At 35.4% G+C, this 25,941-nt stretch overlaps 2 protein-coding genes across 5 annotated transcripts in view; one reads left to right on the top strand and one right to left on the bottom strand.

Annotated features, from left to right (window-relative positions):
* Ubr3 (Ubr3 ubiquitin ligase) overlaps positions 1-25,941 on the bottom strand; it is a 102,452-nt gene that overhangs the window by 25,489 nt on the left and 51,022 nt on the right. The window lies entirely within an intron of this gene.
* orion lies at positions 1,286-25,214 on the top strand. Of its 3 annotated transcripts, none has more exons than XM_068777145.1 (10): positions 1,286-1,891; positions 18,534-18,675; positions 20,819-20,956; positions 21,078-21,298; positions 21,638-21,730; positions 22,220-22,347; positions 22,556-22,795; positions 23,089-23,220; positions 23,482-23,651; positions 24,974-25,214. In XM_068777145.1, exons 1-10 carry the CDS (start codon positions 1,322-1,324, stop codon positions 25,147-25,149), a joined length of 2,010 nt encoding a protein of 669 aa, XP_068633246.1. In that variant the 5' UTR covers positions 1,286-1,321; the 3' UTR covers positions 25,150-25,214. The 3 variants fall into 3 exon arrangements, with proteins under 3 accessions (XP_068633246.1, XP_068633245.1, XP_068633247.1); XM_068777144.1 differs by lacking the exon at positions 22,220-22,347 and adding an exon at positions 21,948-22,075 and having other exon boundaries at positions 1,288-1,891; XM_068777146.1 differs by lacking the exons at positions 1,286-1,891; positions 22,220-22,347 and adding exons at positions 15,073-15,588; positions 21,948-22,075.

The raw sequence follows: 25,941 nt of genomic DNA, 5'->3' as shown, positions 1-25,941 counted from the left end.
CGGACGGATGTTCGAGATGCGGGACATACTAAATCTTAAACAGATAACCCATTCAAAGATTTATGATACGTAGTAAACAAAAACATTAAAAAGGTTTATGTTTCATTCATTACATATATAAAATGTAATAATAAAATTTTACCAAACAAGTCTTTACTACCATCCATCTCTATAGTTAACAAAATACACACATGTGGAGTCTCTATTTTTACGACAAATGTGTTATAGCCTATTCACAAAGTTTACTAGAGTTTAAAGAAAAGCACATTTTAGCGCTACTACTCATTTGAGCAGTGTTAGCCCAGCGGTAGAAGTCAGGCTTGCGATCCTAGGTCGTGGGTTTGATTTTCGCGATCTTTTTTTTCTGCATATATTATATAGGGTTGCCTTTGTTCACAAACAAGTTTCCAGAGGATGGGCAGCAGCGTCCTCTGCGTTCTATAATAGCACACTGCGATCGCCAACCTACTCGTCAAAAATGGCGATCGTGGCACATCCCAAAAAACTCCGTCCCTCCCAAGATATGCGTGAATGGGATAAAACACCAACAATTGAACATAAAATAAAAAAAAATAATTGGCAACTTCGATAGTAAAAACAATAACCTAAGCTTGAAAAAAATTAATCCGACACATAAAAAACGAAAGTAACACAAAGCTAAGTCCGGAATGGGGAAAAGGGAGAGTTTGGTTACGCGACTGTGTTGCTAGATGCAAGTATTCACCCGATTTCTAGGGAATGCGTTTCTTATAACAGAAAAATATTACGAGAGTATATAAAAGTTATTCATATTCGCGACATTCCAAATTAATTTATTCAGTTAATATTGTAAAACAAAATGTTTATGTGACAACTATATGACAATTTTAATCCAATAAATATTACTTCATTTTTTATTTCTCGTAATAAATTTTAATTAGTCATTGCAATCTGTGAATAATTAAAAATATAACATAAATCAACTAAGAGTTAACACTTGAAGAAATAAATTACGCGAGGATCTTTACTTTGAACCTTCTAAACAGTAGTCTGTACGAATAATGTGCACGCAAAGTAGTTGAACCAGTGTCGGTGGTGGGGGAGTTGCTTAACGGAGCACCGATTGTCAGTTAGCCTCGTCTTAATCGCGAAAGTGGAACTGCGGAGTGTTGTCGAGCCGTAAATATTAGTTTCCAAACGTTTTCTGGATTACGATTAGGTCATTCAAAGAATTTTCGTCCGAAGTATATTTAATAGTGGGGGCGCTTGTGTGGGGTTTTCGTGCGCGGTTACTGGTCACCCGGCGGGACGGCGCGCGCTCGGCAGTGGGTGTCGGTCCGTCATGTCCGCCCGCCGCGTGCACACCGCTCTGGCGTTGCTCGCGCTCGCGGCCGTAGCGCACGCCATCATCGACGACGCGCTTGATGTCATCCGCCTCGGCAAAGAAATCGGCGAAGAGGTGCTCAACTCCTGGGACGTTATCGGGAAACCCTTCAATGTATCAGGCGGCGTCGATTTGCCGCTCGTTAGGCGGCGGGAACGAGAAGTGCTGGCCAGATTGGCGCAGGTGACGAGGACCATCGAACGACTGGAGCTTAGGATAGAGAAAATGGGGTCGGTGGCCAAGTTTCTAGCTAAGGCGTCTACACGTGGAGCTAGACTGGAGTTGCGATTGCATGAAATGGCCGATCTATTAAGCCGCGTCGCGTCCGCCAACCGTCAGATGCGGGAGTACGTGAGATTGCAGCAGGAGCTGGAAAGGACGACGCTGGAAGACTTCGCGGAGTGGTGCGTGTCTCACGACTCGAGCGCCTTGCCCAGTCTTCTCGAGCGCGTTCATTCCCTGATTTCGCCTCCTCACAAGCATTTATTGGGAAGAAGTATTTTGCAATTAGTGTTGGATGACTTGCAGGTTTGTATATGTATGTTTTGCCTTCTTAGAAATCTGAACTTGAGAAACAATGCGCGCTGCTAACTATTTGCTGTAACGCGATACTATGGAATACCGAGACATCACTATTCGTTCGTATTGTCTACGCTTCTTATGTCTACAAATATTTTTATAAAGTTTTATTTAGAACTTTGAATACCAAAGCTAACTACAATTTATGAATTAAAAAATAAGTCAAGGTCCACGTTTGTGGCAATTCAGTTCAAATCTGTTCTACTAAATGAACAAAGGCGTACTTCCCTCGGTCAGAGAATTCTGCTATTGTCTTTGATATTTCATAGTTAAGCCAATGCACTCGACACTCATTTTGTCAATCATTGAACATTGAACTTATTTATGTACACTATCTAATAGTGTAACAACTAATTAACGAGTTATATCAAACTGACAAACGTAATTTATATTTCCATAATGATATACTTATAACATAAGCATTAGCGTTTGTTGGAAGATATTTGAGCCGAAATATTGTGAAGTTTATACCTACCCACATATTCATTTATAGAATTGTTATAAAAATATTCTCCTTGTTATAAATGTACATACGGAAATACGATTCTCAGGTCCAATTTAACGTAACACGTGTGCAGTTATTGTTATCAAATTTTGTCTCAGCATATAATAATATGATACGGTAACACCAAAGGATAAATAATAGTTAACTCTCTTTTGCTGCTTTTCACAGAATCAAAGCATTGAAAAATATATATTTGTAATTTTGATACCTTATCTAGGTATACTTTTTACGGAATTACCTTAAGATCTCATTGGAAGATTATACTTATAAAGATTTGAAGTAATAAAATTGAAGTGATTAATAATAAGTGATTTATATTATAAAGAACGTTTCTAATAACATCAGTGACATATGTAAGGATGGAGATGTGAATGGTCGATTTATACAGGATGATTGATAAAGAGTCAATGTATTACTCATTGGCTGTCAATTAATGTATGGCGCACTCTATCCAAAAATCGATGATTTCTGAAATAATAATGTAACTTAATAATATTACAGTAAAAAAAAGCGTTTTCAAAATTCGAATTGCTACATGTTAAAATTAATTATTGTGTTATATCTGTCTCTGTAGACTTTGTACAGACAGAAGTTATTAATGGCCAGTCGCATTCCAAATGAAAAATAAATAAATATAACATATCTCAGAGTGGTTACAGGTTATAGCTTAACTTTTGCTGATAAACGAGCTAAATATTTTAAGCTTTAACATCCTTTAAAGCAAAATAAGCCTCTCCGTATGAGGGGCAATTTAATTGTTAAGAGGGGCTATTCGAAATTGTATTTGACACTAGTTTAACTCTTTCGCTTTATAATATGTTACATAGGGGGGGGGGGGGGGTTAAGAATTTTAGAAAGGCTAAGGTGAGGCATGGTTTAGAGCTTTTACCTCTATAATCAATCACCCTGTATTTTTTTATGGCCCCCGTTATTGGGAGCCTCTCGTACCCCCTATCTGGTGTGGAACAGGGACTTTTTATTTACATTTATTTAATTTTTTCACATACATTTCTTTTATTTTCTTTCTCTTATTTCATACTTCATATTATCTTTCGTTCATTTCTTTCTTTCCACAATTCCACTGTCTTTCCCTTTCGCTCTGTATCGCCTTTCATTCGTTCCTCATTACTTTTACATTTTCTTATATCCTATATCACATTTTTACTTATGTTATTACTATTATTATTCTATATCACTTTATTACTTTTCTTTGTTGGTCTTATTTGTTTGCAATTTTTGATTTTTGTTTTTTACATTTTTATTAGCTTTTATTTTTCTCTGTAACATCTCTTATTATTTTTTTACAAAGTATGAGGAAATGTTCTTTGCATTTTTCGTCGCATATCAGGTAGGCTATAATTCCTCCCTGATTTTTACGCCAGACCGGCACTCGAATTCGAGCCGGAATCACCCTGTATTCATTACGTCGCAGTGATACGAACGTTCAGATTTTCGATTACCGCCGGCGCGCGTTTACAAACAGCACATACCGGCGTCGGCCGCACCACAAACAAGGATGTTTGTTTGTTGTCCCGTGTCACAACAACCAATTAATTCTAAGGCGCGTCGTTCGTCATCAATTGTTCAATAGACGCGGCCGAGCGCGGATGCTACTGATTCAGAACCGTACGAAATTGTACGGCAATGTATTTATAACAATTGTTACGTACATGAGTACAAACATTCGTTCAAGCTTTAAAAAAACGTGAATAAATGATGTTGGTATCGTAAAAACATCGATGACAGATAATAGTATGGCACTATGAAGAGATAATATTTTTGGTTTTGACCAAAAATATTTTATAAGAACTATAACACACCACTAAAAATAGTCCTACCAGATTTTCCCTTACTCATAATATGAATAATGAGAAAATACTGCGGGAGAAAGAGGCGTCTGCGTTAATTTTAAATGTATTGTTGTCATCACATGGTGATGAAAAATTCGATTAAATATAGTTAGAACTTACTACTACTTCTCATTTAAGTACCTTTAAATTAGAAGTAACTAAGCTGGCTACTGAGCAGTGCTAGTCCAGCGGTAGAGGAGTGAGACGTGCAATCGAAAGTCTCGGGTTAGATTCCCGAGATATAATCTCAATTAATTCACACTTTTTGCATTATTTCAAAGGATTGCTCATAAATGAGTTTCTAGAGGTTGGCACTGCAGCGGCCAACCCGACAAGCGTGCTGATTATGGTACATCCCCGTATATCTTTGGGCGAAGCATATATGTTTGAGCAGGCATCTATGGGCTAAAACGAGAAAACTATATATTCCCAAAAACGTATACAAATCCATAGTCGAGGAACTGGAGATGGATAAGAAATCGAGTCTATGAAATATTTGATTTGCGAAGATCTTCGAGGTCTCGGACACATCGCCCGAAAACCTGGCTACGTTCTGTTAGAACTCATTATCACCGGCAATGTCAATGATAGGAGACCAAGGTAGTGAAGTCCTATGTGCTAGTCTGATCAAATCAATAACACTAGAAACAAGAATGTTTCATAAGCCGTAAACGCCGCGGAAAACCGAAAGAGATATAGTAATATTGTAAGAAATAAAATCACTGCATAATCACGTCTGTGAGGAAACGCAAAGACGAGGATTATTAAGCGCATTTTACCACTTACTTTTTCAAACCTGCCAAAAACATATTCCTTATATGACCAACAACTTAGAACACATATCTAAACGCAACGAATTAAACAACCATTTATTATTTACACACTAAATGCTAATAAATATTACGTAACACTCGAATGAAGTACAAACTCTGTCACCGCTAACGGTAAAATCGAGTTCAATGAACTACTCCTTAATTTTATTTTAAGAAATTCGAGTAATCAAAAATGAAATGATATCCGGTGATCTGTATATACAGATTAATTCCTAACATTTATCGGAATCCTTTGTGGGTTGGGTCCTTTAGAAAGTCTCTAAGGAATAAATAAGAGGTCCCGTGACATCTCGGCGCTATTAACTTTAAAAGAAATATTACAGTTAGTTTAACTGCTCGCGTCTTTAACCGCTATCTGATAGTTATAAGGGTCGCTCTGTTAGAATTAAATGTATTGTATGTAATAAACATTATTTATAGGCTCTCCTGATCGTACGTAGCATACAAATAAGGATGATACACGAAGCCATTCAACTTTCGAATTAATTATTTGAGATTTTGATCTGTCGTAGGTTGTTGAGCAGTTTCATCGATGATATCAAATTTGGATACAGTTTTATGTTTAAAAATAAAAAAATATATTTACAAAACATTATTTCGTTATTATTTATTTAAAATCTTTAATTCAAAATTGGAACGAAACGACACAAAAATAACGACGTAGTTTCATCATAGATTTTTTAATTGACTTTCGCTTATCTACTTCACCTCAAAAAGAAGTTATGATTTTGAACCTTATATAAATACAAAGGCAGTATTTCATTTATTAAAAAAAAATTACCTGACGCTTTTAACCAATCCAACTTACATTGAATTATAAACACTTTGTTACTCGTGTAGTAATGATAGTGTTTTGTAATTATCAAAATTAATTTAGCGATATCTGTAAGGCTGGACAAAAATCATACTTATTAATATTTACCTTAACCCTTAAATGCATAATGATGAAAAACTGCAACATATCACTTATACGAAAAACGAGTATTACACTTAAAAGTCAATACAGTGTTGTATATCTGCAACATGAGGTTAAAAAGTTTTCTTAAAAAGTTAGTATAAAAATTTTTATATATTTTTTTCCCTGTACTTATCTACAAGATATATATTTTTTAAAGTATAGATAAAAGTAATGCATTTAAGGGTTAACCCTTTATAAGGCAGAAGGATTCAGAGTAATAAAATAACCTGCGCTTATATATTTGGCATGTTTTTATTGATATAACAAAAATAAACTTAAAAGAAAAACACTTATTATTATGGAAGTTTTGGAAAAATAGGTGGTAAAAATATTCCCAATGCCCGTCAACAGAGCCACATGCAAGCGGAGTTTGAGATATTATTTTCTATGAAATTGTGCAAAACAAGGTGCGATGCAAAGAGGGACATTACGCTTGCTGCATTTTATTTTGCTACGCTTATCTTTGACCTTTGTGCTACACAATTTACAGCGTCGGTAAGTCTCCAACTCTGCTGGCATATGGTCACCTACGTTTACAAACCGCAGTTCTTCAGGTACAGCATTTACAGTTTTTTGATATACCTTTGGGCATGCTATGCGTGATTTCTTGCAGATATGTAGGCAAGCTTGATCTTCTTTTTCTGCTGCTATAGCCACCAATCAACCCTCTGGCAACAGCCACCCGAAATTCTAAGTTGGTAAGCTTTTCTACTCTCGACATTAGGGAATATAAAATGAAAGAGTTTGTCAAACTTGCGTCCACCAAGAAGTAGAATATCCGCAACCACCAACGTTTACTTCTCCTTCCGACAACATACGTCCCCTTCACTTGGTCAAAACGGTCGACACCGCCCATTCTTTTGATGTATTCTTTCACAACCATAGGACAACTTACAGCTTCCCCGGTGCCATTTTTTTGCGTTCTTTGTACAGTTGTTACTTCCACTTTAGAATGAAATGCAGTTGTCAACAATAAAACCTCTTTTGGTATCTTGCCACACAGCAAATGCTACATCTTGTTTAGTTCTCCACTTGAATTCACCTATTTTCAACTTTAGGCTTTTGTTTCTGCCGTTTCTTTTGTGTTATTTTTTATTATGTTAGGTAAAATTGCTCTATTTCTTCTTACTGTTCCAGTGGCATAAATATTTTTTTCATACAAGTACTGCATGAGAGAAAAATCGAAAAAAAAGTTATCGAATGTAACATGAGACTTGAAATCTACTTGTGCTAATTTACTTGACAATTTCTTTACGACATTAGCCCCTAGCCAACATCTGCTCAATATCATTTTTATTCAAATAGCGCGGCATTTTTCATGAAAATCTGAGAAAAGAAGGAACTAGTTCAACAAATATACATAACACGCCACGGGCAGCGGGAATATTTTTCCCACCGAGTAAAAAATCTTCTCACATCTAAATACGATAGTAACTTGTAAGGTATAGCAAACAACTTGTAGAATAAACATAAATACATAATAAAAAAAAAGTTTCTTACCTCTTTCCAAATAAAAAATATGAAGATTCACGGAGTAACAAATTTTCTTTCAAAATTACCGCAATTTTTGACAGCTAGTGGCGCCAAGAAAAAATATGTCACACAAACGTAATTTTTTTTTTTTAGTAATAATAAACCAGATATCCATAGTTGCCAGTGCAACAAATTAGGGCTAATTTGATAACTTACATAAAAAGATAAACAAAGTTTTTGTTGGTGGTAAATATATCGCCTCTGCCTTAAAAAGGGTTAACACGTTCCCTGCCAACGCGGCCAGTGCTGACCGACATTAAAGTTTCTCTTTAGGCCTTTTAAAAATCATAAATCTGTTTCAAATTTACTATTTTTTTGGTTTTATGCTTTTATCTTTTAATTAAAAGATACTTGGTTATAACAAAAGTCAATATGAGCCATAATTTATGGAAATAATCAGTCAGCATTTACCGACACGGCCTGGACAGGAAACTGTGCTTTTTCTCGGCATAGAATATGTTAATGAACTGAATTTAACTTTGTGACTATTTTTAAAATGTTCAATACTTTATAATTTACAATATGTAAAGCACATTCACGGACGCAAAGTGACCTTCGGCTATACGCAGTTAACAGTTATACTTTGTTCACAATACAATCCGAACAACGAACTAATATATCGCGAACTTCATAGCATTGAATTAAAAATCTGCCTAGTAATTACAAGTGGACGATATACCCACGCGAACTCGAATTTACTTTTGTCACACATAGGCACCTTTTGTTATACTTTTTATTAGTTCCCTACTGTTTTTTAACATCCCAACTTGTGTGATAATAGAGATACGAATTAAATTATATCTGAATATACGGCAAAGTTATTTATTTACAGGAAACGGCTTTGTGTATAAACACCTGCGGGCAAGAAAGGTTCCATTATCACTACAAATCTCCACTCTTATTGTTGCCATACAACACGGTAAATTTTTTTGGGAGCGATGTGTGCTGCTTATCGTTACTTAATCGTAAATACAACGGTAATTGATGCGACAGAGGTATTACAAAAAAAATTATTGGTCTGTAAAGCCTAGATATCTGTGATAACTGATATTCAAATTGTAATTCAGAATTATAAATATTAACATAGTTCTTTTGTGATTCGACACTCCTGAACTGCACAGCCCGAGCATGGAAAGATCTGTGCGTTTCCTTATATTCCGAGAATTATATCCGAAGCCTCTTCAGGGTCAGAGTGAATAGGAACCGAGTTGGAGGTCAAAGGCGTACGAGCGTTAAAAAAAAGTATATTATTACACTTTATATATATATATATATATATATATTGTTAGTACTATTTTTTGGTATGTAAACATATAATGACAATGCTTTTTAACAAGGAAACAGGCGACATATAATATGCTATGCATATACGTGGATTTTCAAGGTTGATACAAAGTCAACGACTGTCTTTGTAACCCACATGTAAATTGTATTTGGTTTCGTAAATACCTTCTGTAAAGTATTAGTAGTTATAAATTATAGAGTGACCGAAGAAAAAATGGAATCATTTTTTCATTTTTATAAGTATATATAAGATCAGGGGCTGCCGCAATAATCTTTAACAGGAGTTGTTAAATCATCTATATACTATGAGTAAACTCTGAGTTTCCTATCTACAGCCTTAACGCGGAGTTTAACTGTAAATTTTAAAAGTAAAAGTTTTTAACGTAGAAAAATAAAGACTATTATTTCGAATGATTGTGAGTAGAGCATGTGACGCGTATAAAACAAAGTTAGCGAGCTTCAAACTCTGCGACATCGGCACAATGAGAGGTCTATCATACGGGTCTTTTGACCCCGGCTTGTGTCCGGAGTGACTCATTGCTCACTCCTACTTTATATAAAAAAATGTATTACTCACTTCATCGCTAATGTACGCTCTTGTCTAAAAATTGCAAATTCGTAGACAGATCATCATAGCAGCCGATAGACGCCTACTACAAGGCTTATGCCTCCACTAAATATCGCCACGATGAACGGTTTTGACTAAATAGTCAGTCCACTTAAATTAATTCATCTTTACTGCTAGAATATATATTCATAGAAGCGTAATAGTAAAGAAAAAAGAACAATGGGCGGTCTCATCATACAAGACAATTTATTACAGACAACAATAGTATGAAAACAGTAGATGGATAAATAAAGGGTAGTTAACGTGTACATATAGACAAAACATTTGAGTTTGAAACTGGAATAATGAGTTTCGTACAAAGATGATTTTTTTTAATAATAAGTCAATATTTAAATAAAATGGATTATTGAGCAGTAAAATGAATTATCATGAACCGAGAAGGTAATTGAGCGGTGAGTTATCACTACACATTGCGCTTGGAAGCGACTCTGCCGCGGCCTCGATTGCGGTGCCGTCAAGTGAATCACATATAACGGTCGAGCGGCCTTTGTCCCAGTGCCTTCACAGTCCATATGACGTTTCGTCAAAATTATTATTATTACAGACTTTATACTGACAGAAGAAACAGAAACTATTACAAAGATTCCTATTCAGGTGAAGGTGGAAGTCTTTCTCCAGTAGTGGATCTCCTACGACAGGAATAGTCATGATGATGATCTCAGAGTCATCACTTTTTTTTTAATAATTGGGACACAATTTTTTTTTTTGGGATCCATAAACTCTAACCGATACTGCTATCAAATGGAAACCTAAACTCCTAGTGCATGAACTGTTAATTTTAAACACGCAACAACCACAACATCAAAAAACTTACGTTTTTCTAAAAATTTCTAAACAAAAGATAGTCGAAAGTTTCGAAACCTGAGCTCAAAGAAATATCCTGAAACTTCGGAATTTAACATACAATTGAACAACATTTAAAGAGTAGAAAATTTTCATTAATAAAATCTGTACGAGGAGCAGATAGTATTGTCTGGTTCAAAATTAATTATGTTAGCATGCGATACGAAACAAGTGTCAACCAAGGGATGAGTCAGCCAGGAAGCGAACAATTGAGATTGTGGTTGCGCCTCTTATTATGAAAACAGCATTGAACGCGTGTAAATTTCAACCCGCTGTATCTTACGCCGAAATTAAAGGTATATTCTCACTTGATGATTTCTCACGTGCCAATGTTCATATAATATCTTACCTATCTATATTATAATACCTTACATATCAACATGTAAGGTGTCCCATAAATAAAAGCCAAACCTTAATCCGGTGAGTTGACAGATAGTAAAATTAATTAAAAAAAGTCATGTATTTTTAAAATTGTTGCAATTAAAAAAAAGTTACTTGATTGCACATGACAACCAATCTTAATTTTCTTCTATTAATGGACTTACAAAATATAAAAACTGTAATGAAATTAATATTTTATAATTACGACATGTTTTAAAGCTAGAAGTTAGCGGGCACCTTCTCTGTCACTCGTATTCGGCTTTACATTAACTTTTGGAGCGCCATGTGTATGTAAAATAGATATAGATTATTTTACATATACATGGTTCAAAATCAGCCATGTGCAGTATTGGCTTTTCTAGCATTTTGATGTTCTAAATCTGGGCTCAATCGAGAAAAGAAAATTAATTAAATACCAAAACTAAACAGTTTTGTGTGTAAGTGAATGTAATTTATTTAAAAATTTAAATTAAATCAATACGTATGCGTAGAGTCATTTCGCGAACGCTTTCTAATATCCTTTTACGAGTACAAAATTGCTTTGAATATTTTCTATGAACTGTTTTGTTTATTGTTTATACCACATAAATACATAACATACTCATGTTACTAGACAAGCTGGGAGTGTGTACTTTTGTTTTTGTTTATTTTAACAAAGTTATTAAAACGTTCCCGAACTTTTGGTTATCTGCAAAAAATTTAATAAAAAGTAATATAACTTTAAATATATAAAATTAAGTGCGCTGCTCTGTCAATTTATTATTGTACACATTTTTATACAGCATATCACCTATCTTGAAATTCGCAACCTTGGTGATTTTGAGCCATATATACTTGTACATATACACTGTTGCCATCGATACTATTATTAATGTACTAGCTCAAAATCATTATCATCAGTAAAGTTATCAAACATAAAGTTTAATTAATAAAAACATATTAAAAGTTTATCTTTCATCGAGTAAGTAAATGTAGGTATTCACAGAAATGCAATAATAGATTAAGGGAAGTCCCCTTGAATCAAAAATATTGTCACAATTTATTCACACACAGATAGCCATTTTACATACTTAAATTAGATTTTATGAAGCTTTACAATATTAAATGCGTTGTCAACCCGGCGCTTCCTGCATTTACGATACGTTATCAACCCCACTCGCAGATTTATCTAAAGCAGAGCTTCTTAAACTATGGGTCGCGACCCCAAATGGGGGTCGCGCAGCAAAATTCTGGGGTAGAGAGATTTTAATGTCAAATATTTATATATACCATTTTATAACATCACTAGAGTTGGCGGAATACAATGGACTTGCAGCGTCTAGACACGCGCGTTTGTTGAAGGTTTCAAACATATATAATAACAAAAAAAACATAAATACAATTTTATAATTTTTTGTGCAACTTTTAATTTTAGATTTTTGTATGTTTCTTGAGTTCTAAAACTATATATTTTCATATGTATATTGTTGCCTAATAAATAAATCATCAAAAAATATTCTTTCTTTTATATTTGTATGGGGTCGTCAAGAAACTCGCAATCATAAATGGGGTCGTGAAAGACAAAAGTTTAAGAAGCCCTGATCTAAAGCATCACCGGCCGATGACTCCCGTCCCCCGCTCCTTCTACCGCATGAAACGAGGGACGGACGGACATATAAAGATTTTATATAAAAATACAGGACGTGAATAGGGGATTGAGACGTTAAACTAACCATGTGGAGATAGTGACTCCAAAAATAATTTATTTCACTAATCTACTTGCTGATCTAACAGACTGCCAATGCTATGAACTAATATCTATCTATATAAGTATAAAAATATAGTGTTTAATGTAAATATTTTTGTATTCATAATATTGTTAATTCACTAACGTGTGACTTGACAAATGAAAACATCAAATTTTAAGATTAATGCCTCAAACACTCGACGACTGGAGTCGTAATTTTCTTCCAACATCCTTCTACGAATTATTAGGAAAGTTATATATAAAGATGTATGAAATCGGCAGACGTTTTGGTTTTCAAGTTATGGCGTAAAGAAGTGTAACAAGGACTCATTCATATATTATAACTCATACTTTTATCCTCCCATTTTATAATAGATACAAAACTAAATATAAGAGCTATGCGTTAAACATTTTTTTCATTTTAAATATTAATTTTCATATAAAAAGATTGCAGTGGATATTAACATGGAATATTATATAACTATAATATTTCGAATAATTTTCGACTGCTAATCGCTTAGTAATGGTAGAATAAGCTGTTCTGACATGCAAGAAACTTATATTTTTCAAATTTTATGTTTTTAATTTTCATTTAAATACTTAATTGTTTAAGAATTTAGAATTATTACAGAAAAAAATAATTCGCTAAATATTATTTGACTATATTACAAAGCTTATTTTTAAATCAAGTAATGATGGGCGTCGGTAGTTCAACAGATGGACAAGTGACATATGGCCCGCTTGTAGCTGCATTTCCGGCGAGAATTTGACTTATTATATCTTCCCAACATGTGTGCTTGTGATCTTAAAACATTGCTCCTCATTTACATATTTTAAGTACAGTAATTTTACAAGCTATTTATATTTAATATATGATACTAGCTGATTCCGCAAACATTGTTTTGCAAAAAAAATTGATATTTTAATTTACAAATAAAAAATAAGGGTTGATCGTAGAGGGGTGAAAATTTATGGTTGTATGTATTCTTGTATGCTGTATCATAAAAAAAATAAAAACAAAAAATTTCGTTAAAAAAATAAAAAAAAAATTTTAAGTTTGAACAACCTTTATCACTTAGGGGTATAGAAAATAGATAGTAGCCAATTCTCAGACCTACTGAATACGCATATTAAATTTGGTAAAAATCAGTCAAGCCGTTTCAGAGGAGTTCAAGTTATATATTAGAAGAAGATATATACAAACAAGGTTTATTATCGACTTTATATAAAATGTTTAATTTGTAATTTTGTTATTTAATTATAATATAAATGTCTTAAATTGAACATTAGATTTAAAGACACCATACAGAAAAATAATTATATTTATTGGCAATATTATAATTTTGTTAAAGATTGTTTTTTTTTTCAATTTATATGCAATTTTCTTGCAATATAACGAATCTAGTTTAATTATTTAAAATAAATGAAACAAGAAATATATTTCTGGGAGCGTATTGCGCGTCGCTGTCTCGTGCAGCCCGTCACCGCTAGGGGTGGGAGAGACCCCGCCTGCAATGATCGATACGGGAGCCCTGCCCGCTGCACTAACAAAAACATTCCGCGTGCGATCCGCGTCGTCAGCTGACGGCGCGGCGTAACGAGCACACCATAATAACCGTGCCTCCCCACGAACGCCTTCCGCGAACCGAGTCACGCCAAAACATATCTTATTACAACACGATACGGCTTCGGTGGCAGTAAAGATAACTTTGCATTGAGTTAACAGCATTAATATGCGGGAGAACAAAGGTTAGATTAGTGTCTTATCGATATCGATATGTTTCAAAAAAACTTGGTAGGAATATTCCTTTGGCCGAGTAGAGGACAGCTATGAACGGATGTTATGACACACCGCCCACAATGGAAGTTGATGGTGGAAGGCTAAAAAAATATTTTCAAACTATTACTCCTATAAGTACAAAACTAAGCATTCGTTTTTTCGTGTTAAAAATTACCATGAATGAATTTTATAAAACTACATTCACAAAAGGCAGCACCGGCCAAGCTAATCGGGTGGGAGACAGCTAGTATTTGACATCTCTTTTGTAAATTCTTTAAAGCGGCGCGAAGACAGGCCCCGTTTAATGGATTTTTTAGAACTATAAATTGCATTTAAAAAATTGTTACCCATGTGTACATTATTTATTCTTTTGTACCAACTGCGGTTGTTTATTATTGTGGCAACATTTAAATTAGTAACATTATGAATTATAATAGTAATTGCTAACTTTAATGTGTGTGCCGTGTTGTCAATCGTAAAATGTGAAAATAACGAATACAACGAATTTTTTTTAATAATATATAAATATTACTGGTCGTTGTTTTGCAAAAAGCTACCATACGATAAGCAGTACGAACACAAATTATGTAAACAAGCATTGTTTAGTGCAACGGTAAGTATCGTAAGATAAAGTAACCTTGTTTGATCACGAATTCTTCATTAATTAAATGTAAACCAAGATTGTAGTTCAAATTGTTATTTAAAATAATTTATGCAACTGACGAAGGAGTGGTAAATTATCGATAAGATCGTGCACAGCACTAGGGCGGCCCCGCTCGCCGGTCGAAGCCGGTCCGCCCCTCCGCGCGTCAGTCTACCTCAAGCCGCTGTGTGCAGCGTTTAGCTTTCGAATCACGATGAGGATCGCGGCGCTTTTTGCGCTGCTGGTCGTCGTGCTCGGCGATGATTTATCGCCGGTGGACAATGTGCGGAATAGATTCTACAGCCTAGAAGTCTCTCTTTGGAAGAACGTCTCCGATCCGAATTGGCTTTCGTCCGGTCAGGGAGGCGATGTCGAACTAGCCAAGTACTTTGTGACCTTAAACGAGTATATAGAAGCGATTCCGAGCCCTCCGCGGCCGCCGCTCGGCACCTGGCTGTGGACGAGGGCTACAGAAAAGCTTCAGATAATCAACGGGCTGTATAAGAGTTTTGTGGAGTTCGTGAGACGGCAGGCGACGCCCGGTTCGGTGCCTGCTCCGGTGCGAGAATGGTTGGACTTAGCGGAGAGTGTGCTAATGGACCCGAAGGCGTCCGTGGCGCAGGCAGTGAGGAAGCTGCACGATCTGACGGAGCACGGAGACATGTTCCGCGCCGTGTTGAAGGTACCCGCCTCTCTAAACTGTATGCGCGCGTCTACAAATCTTTCTTTATAATCAAACATGTTATTTTATTTTGCTTTCGATTTTGCCCATTCGGTAACGCGCCGTCCCACTTCTGTCCGCGCTCGATGACGCCGAGTGGTTTCGCAATGCCGACCCCAATAATTATCCTCATTAATCTCAATTGTTGTCGGTAATTAGAAATACTCGGTATTATAATTAAAATAACACCTAATTACGCATACCCACCGGCAAGTATTAGAACAGTTAAAAATGCCTGCATATTTTTCATAACAAATTGTTGTTGACAACAAAGAAAATTTAAAACGTTGACAATGAAATTAAACGCGTAATACTCCGGTGACGAACGCGTGACACAACAACAATAGTGAAACAGAGAAGTCTGGTCTTTTTTCAATCATTTTCCGTTTAATATTGCTTTCAACGTCGATCTATAAACAATGAAATATCAACGTAATTAGTCTTCAGCAAACAAAAGAACATAACAACGATAATTGAGGAAATTCTAGACAATTCTGTAATCCGTTTTCCATAAGCAGCAAGAGCTCCTCCGCAAAAGGCAAAGCTGGTGATCATGAGTGAAGCTAAGCTAATCATTATCATGGAATAATATCCCTGAATCATATCGAACCTCGAGAAAACAAGTTAATACTACGGTACAATATATTACATCTGTACGCAGTTACGATTTCATGTATATAAAACGTTCACCCCCACAATATTACAGTTATTGTTGTCATAATACAAGTTCCATCGAACTGAAACGTTCAATATTCGGATAATAATACGTTTATTAGTCAAATTCACCGCTTTTCAAGTTTATTTACTATCAAATATTATACATACACTATGTGATAGCCGACTTGACGCCAGCAACTACTATTATGGTACCTTATTTATATCTTATAAATAGAGTTAGATTTGTAGAAAATGTTAAATATTTCATTTTAATAAAGATTTTATTAATGTATAATCTTGGTGCTGCGTTCGAAAATGAGTTCTTTGAACTTCCGTCTAGTAAACCAAAGGCATATACAGGATGTCATATATACACGACGAAATAATCACATTTTTTTAAATTACTGTCCACCAAAAAAAATTCTTTCTACTACTTTCTTTCTTCTAAGATAACAAATCTTTACTTGTACATTTTTTGACCTCTTTTATGTTACGATGTATGTATCCCTTCTATAAACATTGCAACGGCTTGAATTTAATAGAGAATAGCGCTTCATGTACAACTATATATTCAAAACAATAACTAAATCTAAATTTAATCGACCTTTTTTCAACACGGTATAATATTTTTTAATTAATTTTCTAGGTTTTTTTTTTGTGGTCCCCGCTGTTGGGGACCTCTCGTTCCCCTATCTCGTGTGGTGAACAGGGACTTTTTATTTCTAGTAATTTATTCATATTTTTTATTATTATCATTCTTCTCTTATTTTTTTTTTCTAGGTTTTACTACTGTCTGCCTAATGCTATTGATTTAGGCTTGACATTGATTTATGACCCTATATATGTGTTATGTGTTGATGAAATGATGTAAAACATAATTTATGCAGAGTGCAAACAGTAATTGACCTTTAAGTAATCAACGTTTTGATAGTATTCAATTTTAATATTTAATTAGTTGGTTAACTACGTAATTAGCCCGGCAGGAATTTGAACTCGACAAAATAACTTGAACGGAACTTTTAGGCTAATCTTTTGAACTACATGAATAACGGATTGATTTTTTTTGCTGAATTTGTGTAATAACTATTTAGACTAAATTTGACTTGTTATATTCTTTAAATTTAAATAATAACTTACAATATCTACAGTTATCTTTGGCTCCTGCCTTTTTATATCTAATTTAATTTTAATATTAAAAAAAGAAATGCGCATTTAATTACTGACTTTGTGTACTTAAGTTTGTTGGGCCCTTAGATCATAATGCGTTTGGAACCTTTGAATTGAAATATGTCAGAGAATCATAATTTAATACTAGCTTCTACCAAATTTGATTCACTTTTTTTATTTTCATCCGTAATTGAGAATACGTTAATTTGAATAATATATAGAATACATACAACATTTCTATAAACAAAAATATGCCCATTTAATTATATTTATAAACAGAATAGTGAAACAAATACGTATTCAATTACTCTGACCTTGAAATATTCGTAACAAATTACGTTTACGAACCTTGATAAATAAAAATAAACGTGTCAATATCTAAGTATTTCTTCTTACCGTTTTATATTCACATAGTAATTTATAAAGCATCCATGAATAATAACTTTCCAGATTCAAGTATTTGTTACATGAAGGTTTAGCTTCTGCCTTGAACAGGCAAGTAATCATTCAACGTAGCCGATTACATGTTAAAGTGAAGTCCATTGCTTGCTAAGCCAATTTATTTACTCGTTATGTTAGCAAGTTTACCTAATGCCTTTATTCAATACTTTTTATTTACAAAACAGAGAATATCACTTTTTGAATCTCCCACTCTGTCCATCGCGCTAGGACATTTACATACTCTATCGCACAGGATATCGTGATCTGTTTTCTAAACACGAAAAAATTAACGACGACAATAAGTCATATATAACCACAATAATTTGCTACGAAGGCTTTTGATACATATTGTATACAGCGCTATGTTTCCTGGGAAACTTAATGTTTTGACAAATAGTCACTCTCTTACTGGAATTTACAGATTCCGTGAACTTAAGCCAGAAAAGCGCATTCAACTTAGACCTGTCATAGTAAAGTTCAAGCTCTTATTAACAGCATAAAGTTTAAAGTTTTAATACCAAAACACTTGCAATGTCACGTCCAGTGAGAATCTTACTATAAGATAAATTGATATAGGTCAAGGCCAATTTGAGTTGCTACAATACTTTAAACTATGTTAATTACTTATGCGACATTTGCAGGAGGAGCATCCAGATCTGTGCGAGCTGCAACTGTCGCCGCATCAGCTGATATACGACATGTACAACACTATATCCCTCACAGAAATCAAAGGTTACGCCATGATGCAGTTCTCTTGGATGCTGCTTAGGATTTATGGGAAAGGTACGAAAACTGTTTTTTGATAATGAAATATCCTTTATCCGTTCAATGCACTAGGTCTTGACATCTTTAGTATAATTAAACTGTACGGCTCATCGGTAGTCTGGACTATAGTTAAATATTCTACAAGATAAGGCCGCCACGACACGCTTACACGACCCCATTGAGTGACATCGATGCCGATTTTACAGTGTCCGAGACGACTAAACCACAGGACGCTATGCGTGATTTCTCAACAAACGTTGGAAGTGACAGTTAATTGTTTGAACAAAATATTTGCTTTATCTACAATATAACTGTCGATCATTTTCGGTTTACAATAAGAGCAAAAACATATTTCATCTTTTTGTAATATATCCATATTCAATATTCACTTCATAAACAGCGCACATAAAAATAAACAGTATAATATAAAAACAAAGGAAGCAAACTTCCTGTACGGCCGTAGTGATACATGCGACTAAAAAGGTATACGGTTACGGCACTATCTCTTTGTTATGGTTTCTCGGAAACAAATCGTCCAGTCAGCGTCATATTTAATTCTGTGTAATTGCGCGGCAAGTTCTCAAATTCACAACGCGTCATTTTAATACAACAATATGTCACGATATGAATAACACTCAGCCAGAATATTTTATTCAGATCATTATTATCATAACAGTCGCTGCGAATCATAGGCCTTCGCCATAGATCGCCACGATGACATCCTTAGGATTATAATGTCTTTTCATCGAGTGAAGGGTTTACCCACGCCGTGTTTACCACCTGCTGATGATCGTCACTCGAGAACCTCGCTTGCACGAGAGATGTTCCGCCTAGTGCCATTTCAGACGAATTGCGTTAATGACCTTGATTCTTGATTTTAGATGTTTCTTGATTCTTTGATTCTTGATTCTACATGTTTAATCATCCAGTTATTTTTCACGAATTCAATTTTCAGTCAATATTAATAAGTCAACTCAGCTGTATTTAATGTAGATTTAAACGAACAGAATAATAGCAATGATATGCAGTATCAGTACGTTATCACGACCACGAGACCGCAGAGCGTGTTGATAAAATGAGACCGCGTCAACTGCGCACTAAACCTCAGCAATGGACCTTCGCGTAATAACTTTGACGGTCTATATACGAACCTAGGCGGAGGTGAAGAATTCACCGTACATAGCTTTGCATGTTATCGTAAATATTTTCACATTTATTTACTTTTAATTTAATTTTTTGTAGGCCTTCTCTTGCTTGTTTAGAACAATTGATGTTTATTTTTCCTACATCTAGTTTAAACACTGAACTTTAAAATAATTCCGAAATTCAACTAAAATTACCTTAGTCATCATTAACAAAACAATTCTAAATAAAATAAAAATCAGTGGTAGCCCAGTGGTATACGGTTCCCGGGATACTTACGACTCATATTTAATTCATACTTTGTACATTAATTATATAGGATTGCAATTACATCCTCTGTGTACCACACTGTAATCGCTAACCGGCCTGCCATGAGTGGCGATTATGATATATCACCCCCCTAGATATCATTGGGCGAATCCTATGCCTTGCAGTGGGCATCTATGGGCTGAAACGACAGAAAACTATTAACTTTAACGAAATCGTTAGTTTAAAACATGAGTTCGTAAACATATACATGTTTTAATTACATTTATTAACAATTATCAAATTCTAAAATAACGAAACAGTATAAGGTAAACAGAGATGTGATATAATACATCATTGGCTCAATTTTCCGGTGACTAAACTAGATGGTTTTAAAGTTTGTTGATTTCCAATATTGTTATTTAGTATTTTTAAGCAATTACGCTAATTAAATGAGGACTAATTACACAATCAACATTTCAAAATGTGAAATTTTCGCAATACAGGTCGTATAGCTAAATTCACTAACTTCAAAAAATAACTTAACGTTGCAAATGAGTTGGCAAAAAAAGCGCGCGTTTATTTAACAATAAACAATCGCTTAAGGTAGTTTTCAACCGGTCCTATTGAAAATCTCAGGATCAGGTCTTTAACAAGCAACAGACCTACGGCTAAAATGATGATAATGAAATAATAATTCTAATGATAAATATTACCCCCTTTTTAAGATGATTAAAAACGAATGAACTTCAACTTGAACGCGTTCTTTCAGGAAACTTCACACAAGAGGCAAGTTTGACAAGGCAGAGGTACGGAGAGAGATCAGCACGTACTGCAACTGCCGCCAAAGCAGCCCTTGCGGTGGCAAGACGGGACCTATATCGCTGCGACCCACCGATCCACAAAGAAGGTAAACGTCCGTTGGTATTGACAATAAAGGAAATCAAAAAAAAAAGTAATGCAACAAACATAGTGAAACCTTTAAAAGTGAAACTAACTGCTTTACTATAAGGTTGAATTTTAAATTCCAGGCGAGACATACGCAGAGGTGACGCGACTGCTGCAAGGTTACATCGAGAACGAGGTAGATATGAACGCCGAGGGCACGTGCCGCGACAACTGCGCCTACTACACGCTTGCGAAGAGACACGGCTGCTTCAAAGACCAGTTCTGCACCAAGCAGTCGCATTGCGATGGCCGCATCATCGACTGTCAGTACATTGATTCTGACATGTGGGTGTGTCAACCGGGAGTAAGTATAGCAAACTCTAACAAACATTCATGAAGAGTCTTTTGGCTTACTCTTGTAAAAAAACAGTCTGAAATCGACGAATGACAGCCTGGGCCAAGGTCCCCCTTCAAGGGTTCCCATAAACCTACATGCTCCGCCGAAGCAACCTTCGAGCTCGGCAGCCTCCTAACCCGAACCGAAGCTCCCCGAGAGCTCTCGATTATGCTAACATTGCAGAACAAACTTGTGAAATTGATCATGTACTTTTTACTCAAGATCTGTCATAAGTTTGCTTTATAAAAAATAATTTTAAAAGAACAATTATTTTAAGACTACATTATGACATAACATTATCCTTAGAACAAGAAAAGCAAACGGCGTTACGAGTGGATAGAATACGAGAATGGCAGGACTCTGGGTCACGTCGGCAGCTGCACGCGAGGCAGCGACAAGGTAACGTAACTTTCTACTTAAGAGATTTAAAAAAAAAACTGTATCACTTTAATTGTAAGCTGTACTGCAATCGTACCGAACAAAATAATCTGAGAGGCCAACAAATAGATTGTTTTGAAGTTAACATGAAGTTGCGGTAAAACTGAGATGTGTTCTATAAACACTATATAAACAATGGGCTCTATTAATGTAGTTAACATAAGTGCAAGTCCCACAGGTGGACTCTTGGTGGCGCTGGCTGTTCTGGCATTGCTCGTACTGCATGTGCCTCTGCGACGAAAGCGGTCCCCTCTCCGACCGCTACTTCAGCCTATGGGACACTACCTCGGACGTCAGAAACAACAAGTTAGTCCGTTGAGATCATAGGGCGCCCGCACACGTTATGTTAGAGCTACGAGGCCTCGACACAAATTGGAGGATTACTTTTACTGAATCGCAAAAATTATTATATCCATTCTTTGAAGCTTAATAAAGATTTTTCCTCCGAAGGTCGACTCCTGGTGGAAGTGGAATCTTCTCCACTGCTCTTACTGCTTTTGCCTTTGCGAGGACGATGTCAACATCTCTGAACGTTTCTTTAGCATGAAAGAAGCGTGCGCTGACCACGTGAAGAACATGTCAGTACCCGATCTGACCGTGGGAGATCTAAATTTAATCAAATCAGCTTTATACATGTTATAGCTAGATTAGATCGTGTAAGGGATTATAACAATAACGTAGAAATTATCTGTTCAAGTAATATGGTCGCTAACAGCATGGGTGTGCGGGTGTCCTGCGTAAGTTTGTTCTAAGGATTGTCACGTTAATATCCTTGTTTAATTTCAGGGTTGTCACGGGCGTGCGCCTCATAAAGTACGGACGGGTGTTCCACCTGCAGATTAGTGAAGGTACACTAGGCGAGAGAGGCGCTATAAAGCCTGGAAGCTGGGTGCCGATTCAGAAGTTCGACCCCAGCGACGGTGGCGTGAGAGAAGGCGTGGACTACCACACGCTGACATATGAAAAGAGAGCGATTGATTTGGATGAATTGGACTCACCTGTCGGACACGTTTTGACCGGAGTGAGGTATGTAATCGCGAAACCTTATGATTGATGACATCGCAGCTTTAATTTGAAGGATGCCGTTATTGCGAAGCTTAATTTCATTCTAACAAACTAGACTTTTCTAATAATATTGATTGGTAATAATATGACTAAAAATAAACCCGAACTTTACGTCGTCGAAAACAGATTCCATAACTAGAATACGTGGCCCCACGCATAGTTGAACACATCTGTTTAGATACACTTCGATAATTGCTGAAGCTTCTAAGGAAACAACGCTGAGTGAAATCATTTAATGATATGTCCTTGCACAGGTTCCGTATGATCGGTGCACACTTGCACTTCGAGATCCGTTCGACGCCGTTCAACTACACGACCGGCCGACTCTCGCCCGAGAAGAGCGTGTGGATCAGCAACGACAATACCGAAGGCGCCGATAAACCGCGGTCAGTGCACGTTTTTTTTTACATTCAAATTAAATTTACGCTATTACCTATTATTAGCTCTATCTACATCCTAAATTCAACTGAACTAGGTGCTTAGGTCTAAACTTTTTTAAACTCTATATTTAATTATTGCCGTCACACGTCTACACTGTAAATGTGATTAGTTATTGTGCAAATAGCGCAACAAAATCGTACTGTTGATATTTATAATACTTGAAAAAGTATCTTAAGTTTTAGTGAGAATATTTTTTATATTTCCAGATCCCGTTTGCAGCTGTACCGCCCCGACATACCAACGCGAAGCCCTATGCCCCTGCCTGTGGACTCCAAGCACGACCAGTACTTAGAATTTACAAATTCTGACTTCGAGGCAGACGCCGCCCAGAGCACTGTACCCTTCGTCGACATACAGCCAGTGCAACCCATGAAAGGTATTAATAAAATTTGTTTTTGTCATATACTTTCTTCGGAAAAGTTCACGGCGTGGATAGGTCCACACTAGGTAGATTGATGAGATAGTCAAGGTGACGGAGAGTCACTGGATGGATGGGCAGCGCAGGGACGGTCGTCGTGGCGATTTTTGGGGGAGACCCATGCCTTGGAGTGGGCATCTATTGGCTGTCATGATGATGACGAAGAGTTTACCGTCGAAAGTATTTAATTTGTTGATAAAATATTTAAAAACTTTGAAAAAAAATATGTTTATATACGTAAGCAAATTTAAATAAACTATATATACATATATATCTGTAATCCACTTATTCTTAGAGATATTTATATAATATTTTAATATCTTCATTTTAAAACTCTTTCACTTTGTTGTTTGATATCTATACTTATGATTGTGGTAAATTATCTCATTATTTAGTAATTGACTATAGTTTGTTTATGTATCAGAATAGTTAAGATGAACTTCACTTTAACCTGTCAACTGTGTATGTACATATCTGTCCGAACTTCCCGAGTGCGTATGGGTCAGATCTGCCCGAAATAAAGTAGGCTACATTATATCGAATCATCTTAAAAATAGAGTTCAAAATCGTTTGCTGTAGATGTACTACAGACTGCAAGATCAAAAACAATAATGTTTCATTTATTTTTTTTAAAAATTGATTCCCGACACTGACATGCGGCAAACGAAATGTTAATCTAACTTTATTCAACTACAATTACTGTCCACTATGAATATTTGTTGGCGTAAACATGTCTTTGTTCTTTGTCGAATTAAATAAAAACTTTGTATGATATTTGAATAATTTCCAATGTCAATATGCAACCATTGTTCACATAATAGTGAACACAAGTGACATTGACGTATTTTAAAACGAATATTTATAACAAAATAGCATTTTGATTAGTGGTTTCTGTGGTCGATGATTTATTACCTCTATGACAGCTATAATTTTATATTTACTCTCAAACAATTTTTAGAATAAAAACAATTTTAAGAATATTTTTTTCCGGCGGTGAATAGGTTTCGCATAAAAAAGTCTCACGTACAAAATCACTAAAAACGTTTTTAAATAGCTATGAATTTCTAAAACGTATAACCATTAACCTACGAAAGTCTGACAATACTAATTTTGTCACTTGAAGATACTCGTACTCATGTAGAGTTGATTGTTTTCACTTATCGTCTAGTCGGTGATGAATTTTTTCGAAGACAATTGTTTATAGATATACAAGAGATCCTTTATAATAACTTAGTCAATTATGTTCCGATTTAATTGAAACTTATTATTTTTTTCTGCAGGCGCGGCTTTGTCAAGCGGGGCTGGTCTAATACACCGCGGTGCGCCCGGCTCCGGAGGCTTTATAGCTGTCAAACTGTTCACTTATGATTACTCGCGCCATGTGAAAGCTGAGGTACCGCCCAGCTCTTACGAAGAAGCCGGCGAAACCTCCGAGTTCACGCCCGTGATTAATTAGTTTAAACCTCTTTATATACTCATCTAATTGTAATGTACTTCGTAATTAAATTGATACGTAAATTATTAGTTTTTAATTTATTTACTGTATTGTATTAAACAAAACATGAAATCTATTCCCAGTTTTAGCAATTAAAAATTTATGTGAATGATTATCCAAATCCTTCTAAAAAATATAAAAAGGGCTGTTAAGACCATTTCCAAGTGGTCACTTTAGTCACTTTGAACTTGAGAAAGGCGTAACTTATTTCATTCAACCTTTTTTAAAAGTAGTAGTAAACTATGTTGTAAAAGTTTCTTATGAATTGAAACTGCGCTTTACTTGTAAACGGTGCGCGCTTGACCGCTCGCTTGCTTTGAACTGCGAGAGTTTGATTTTTTTGTATCGTTTCACAGCTGTATCGGCCGCCAACATTCATTGATCACTTTCATTTGATTCGCTGATTTCTTTGTTTTATTTCACATTTATTCAATAATATGAGAACTTTGAAATTTGTTACATTCATTAGTTTTCTAATGTAATGTGACAATCCAATAACTTCTGGCAGTACAAAGTTTGCATGTTATACATTTTTTTACCTTAATACGTTTTGAAAGAAATGCTATATATTTTATCTCGATTTAGAATCTAATTAAGAAAAGATGTCTGTTCTACTAAACATTGAGTTACAGAAAATTTGTACAAATAGCCGCAAAGCATAAACATCTTCCCGTGCGTAATACAAACACAGAACCCGAGATCAGACCTCTTAACCCCCACTGACGACAGGTCATTATGGCATTATATTATCAG

This window comes from Battus philenor, unplaced genomic scaffold (genome assembly GCF_028537555.1).
Source record: "Battus philenor isolate CCGP_79_NKW_IND1 unplaced genomic scaffold, ilBatPhil1.0.hap1 SCAF_13, whole genome shotgun sequence".
Lineage (NCBI taxonomy): Eukaryota > Metazoa > Arthropoda > Insecta > Lepidoptera > Papilionidae > Battus > Battus philenor.
The sequence above is the reverse complement of the archived record's forward strand: the minus strand, read 5'-3'. Positions and strand labels throughout refer to the sequence as shown.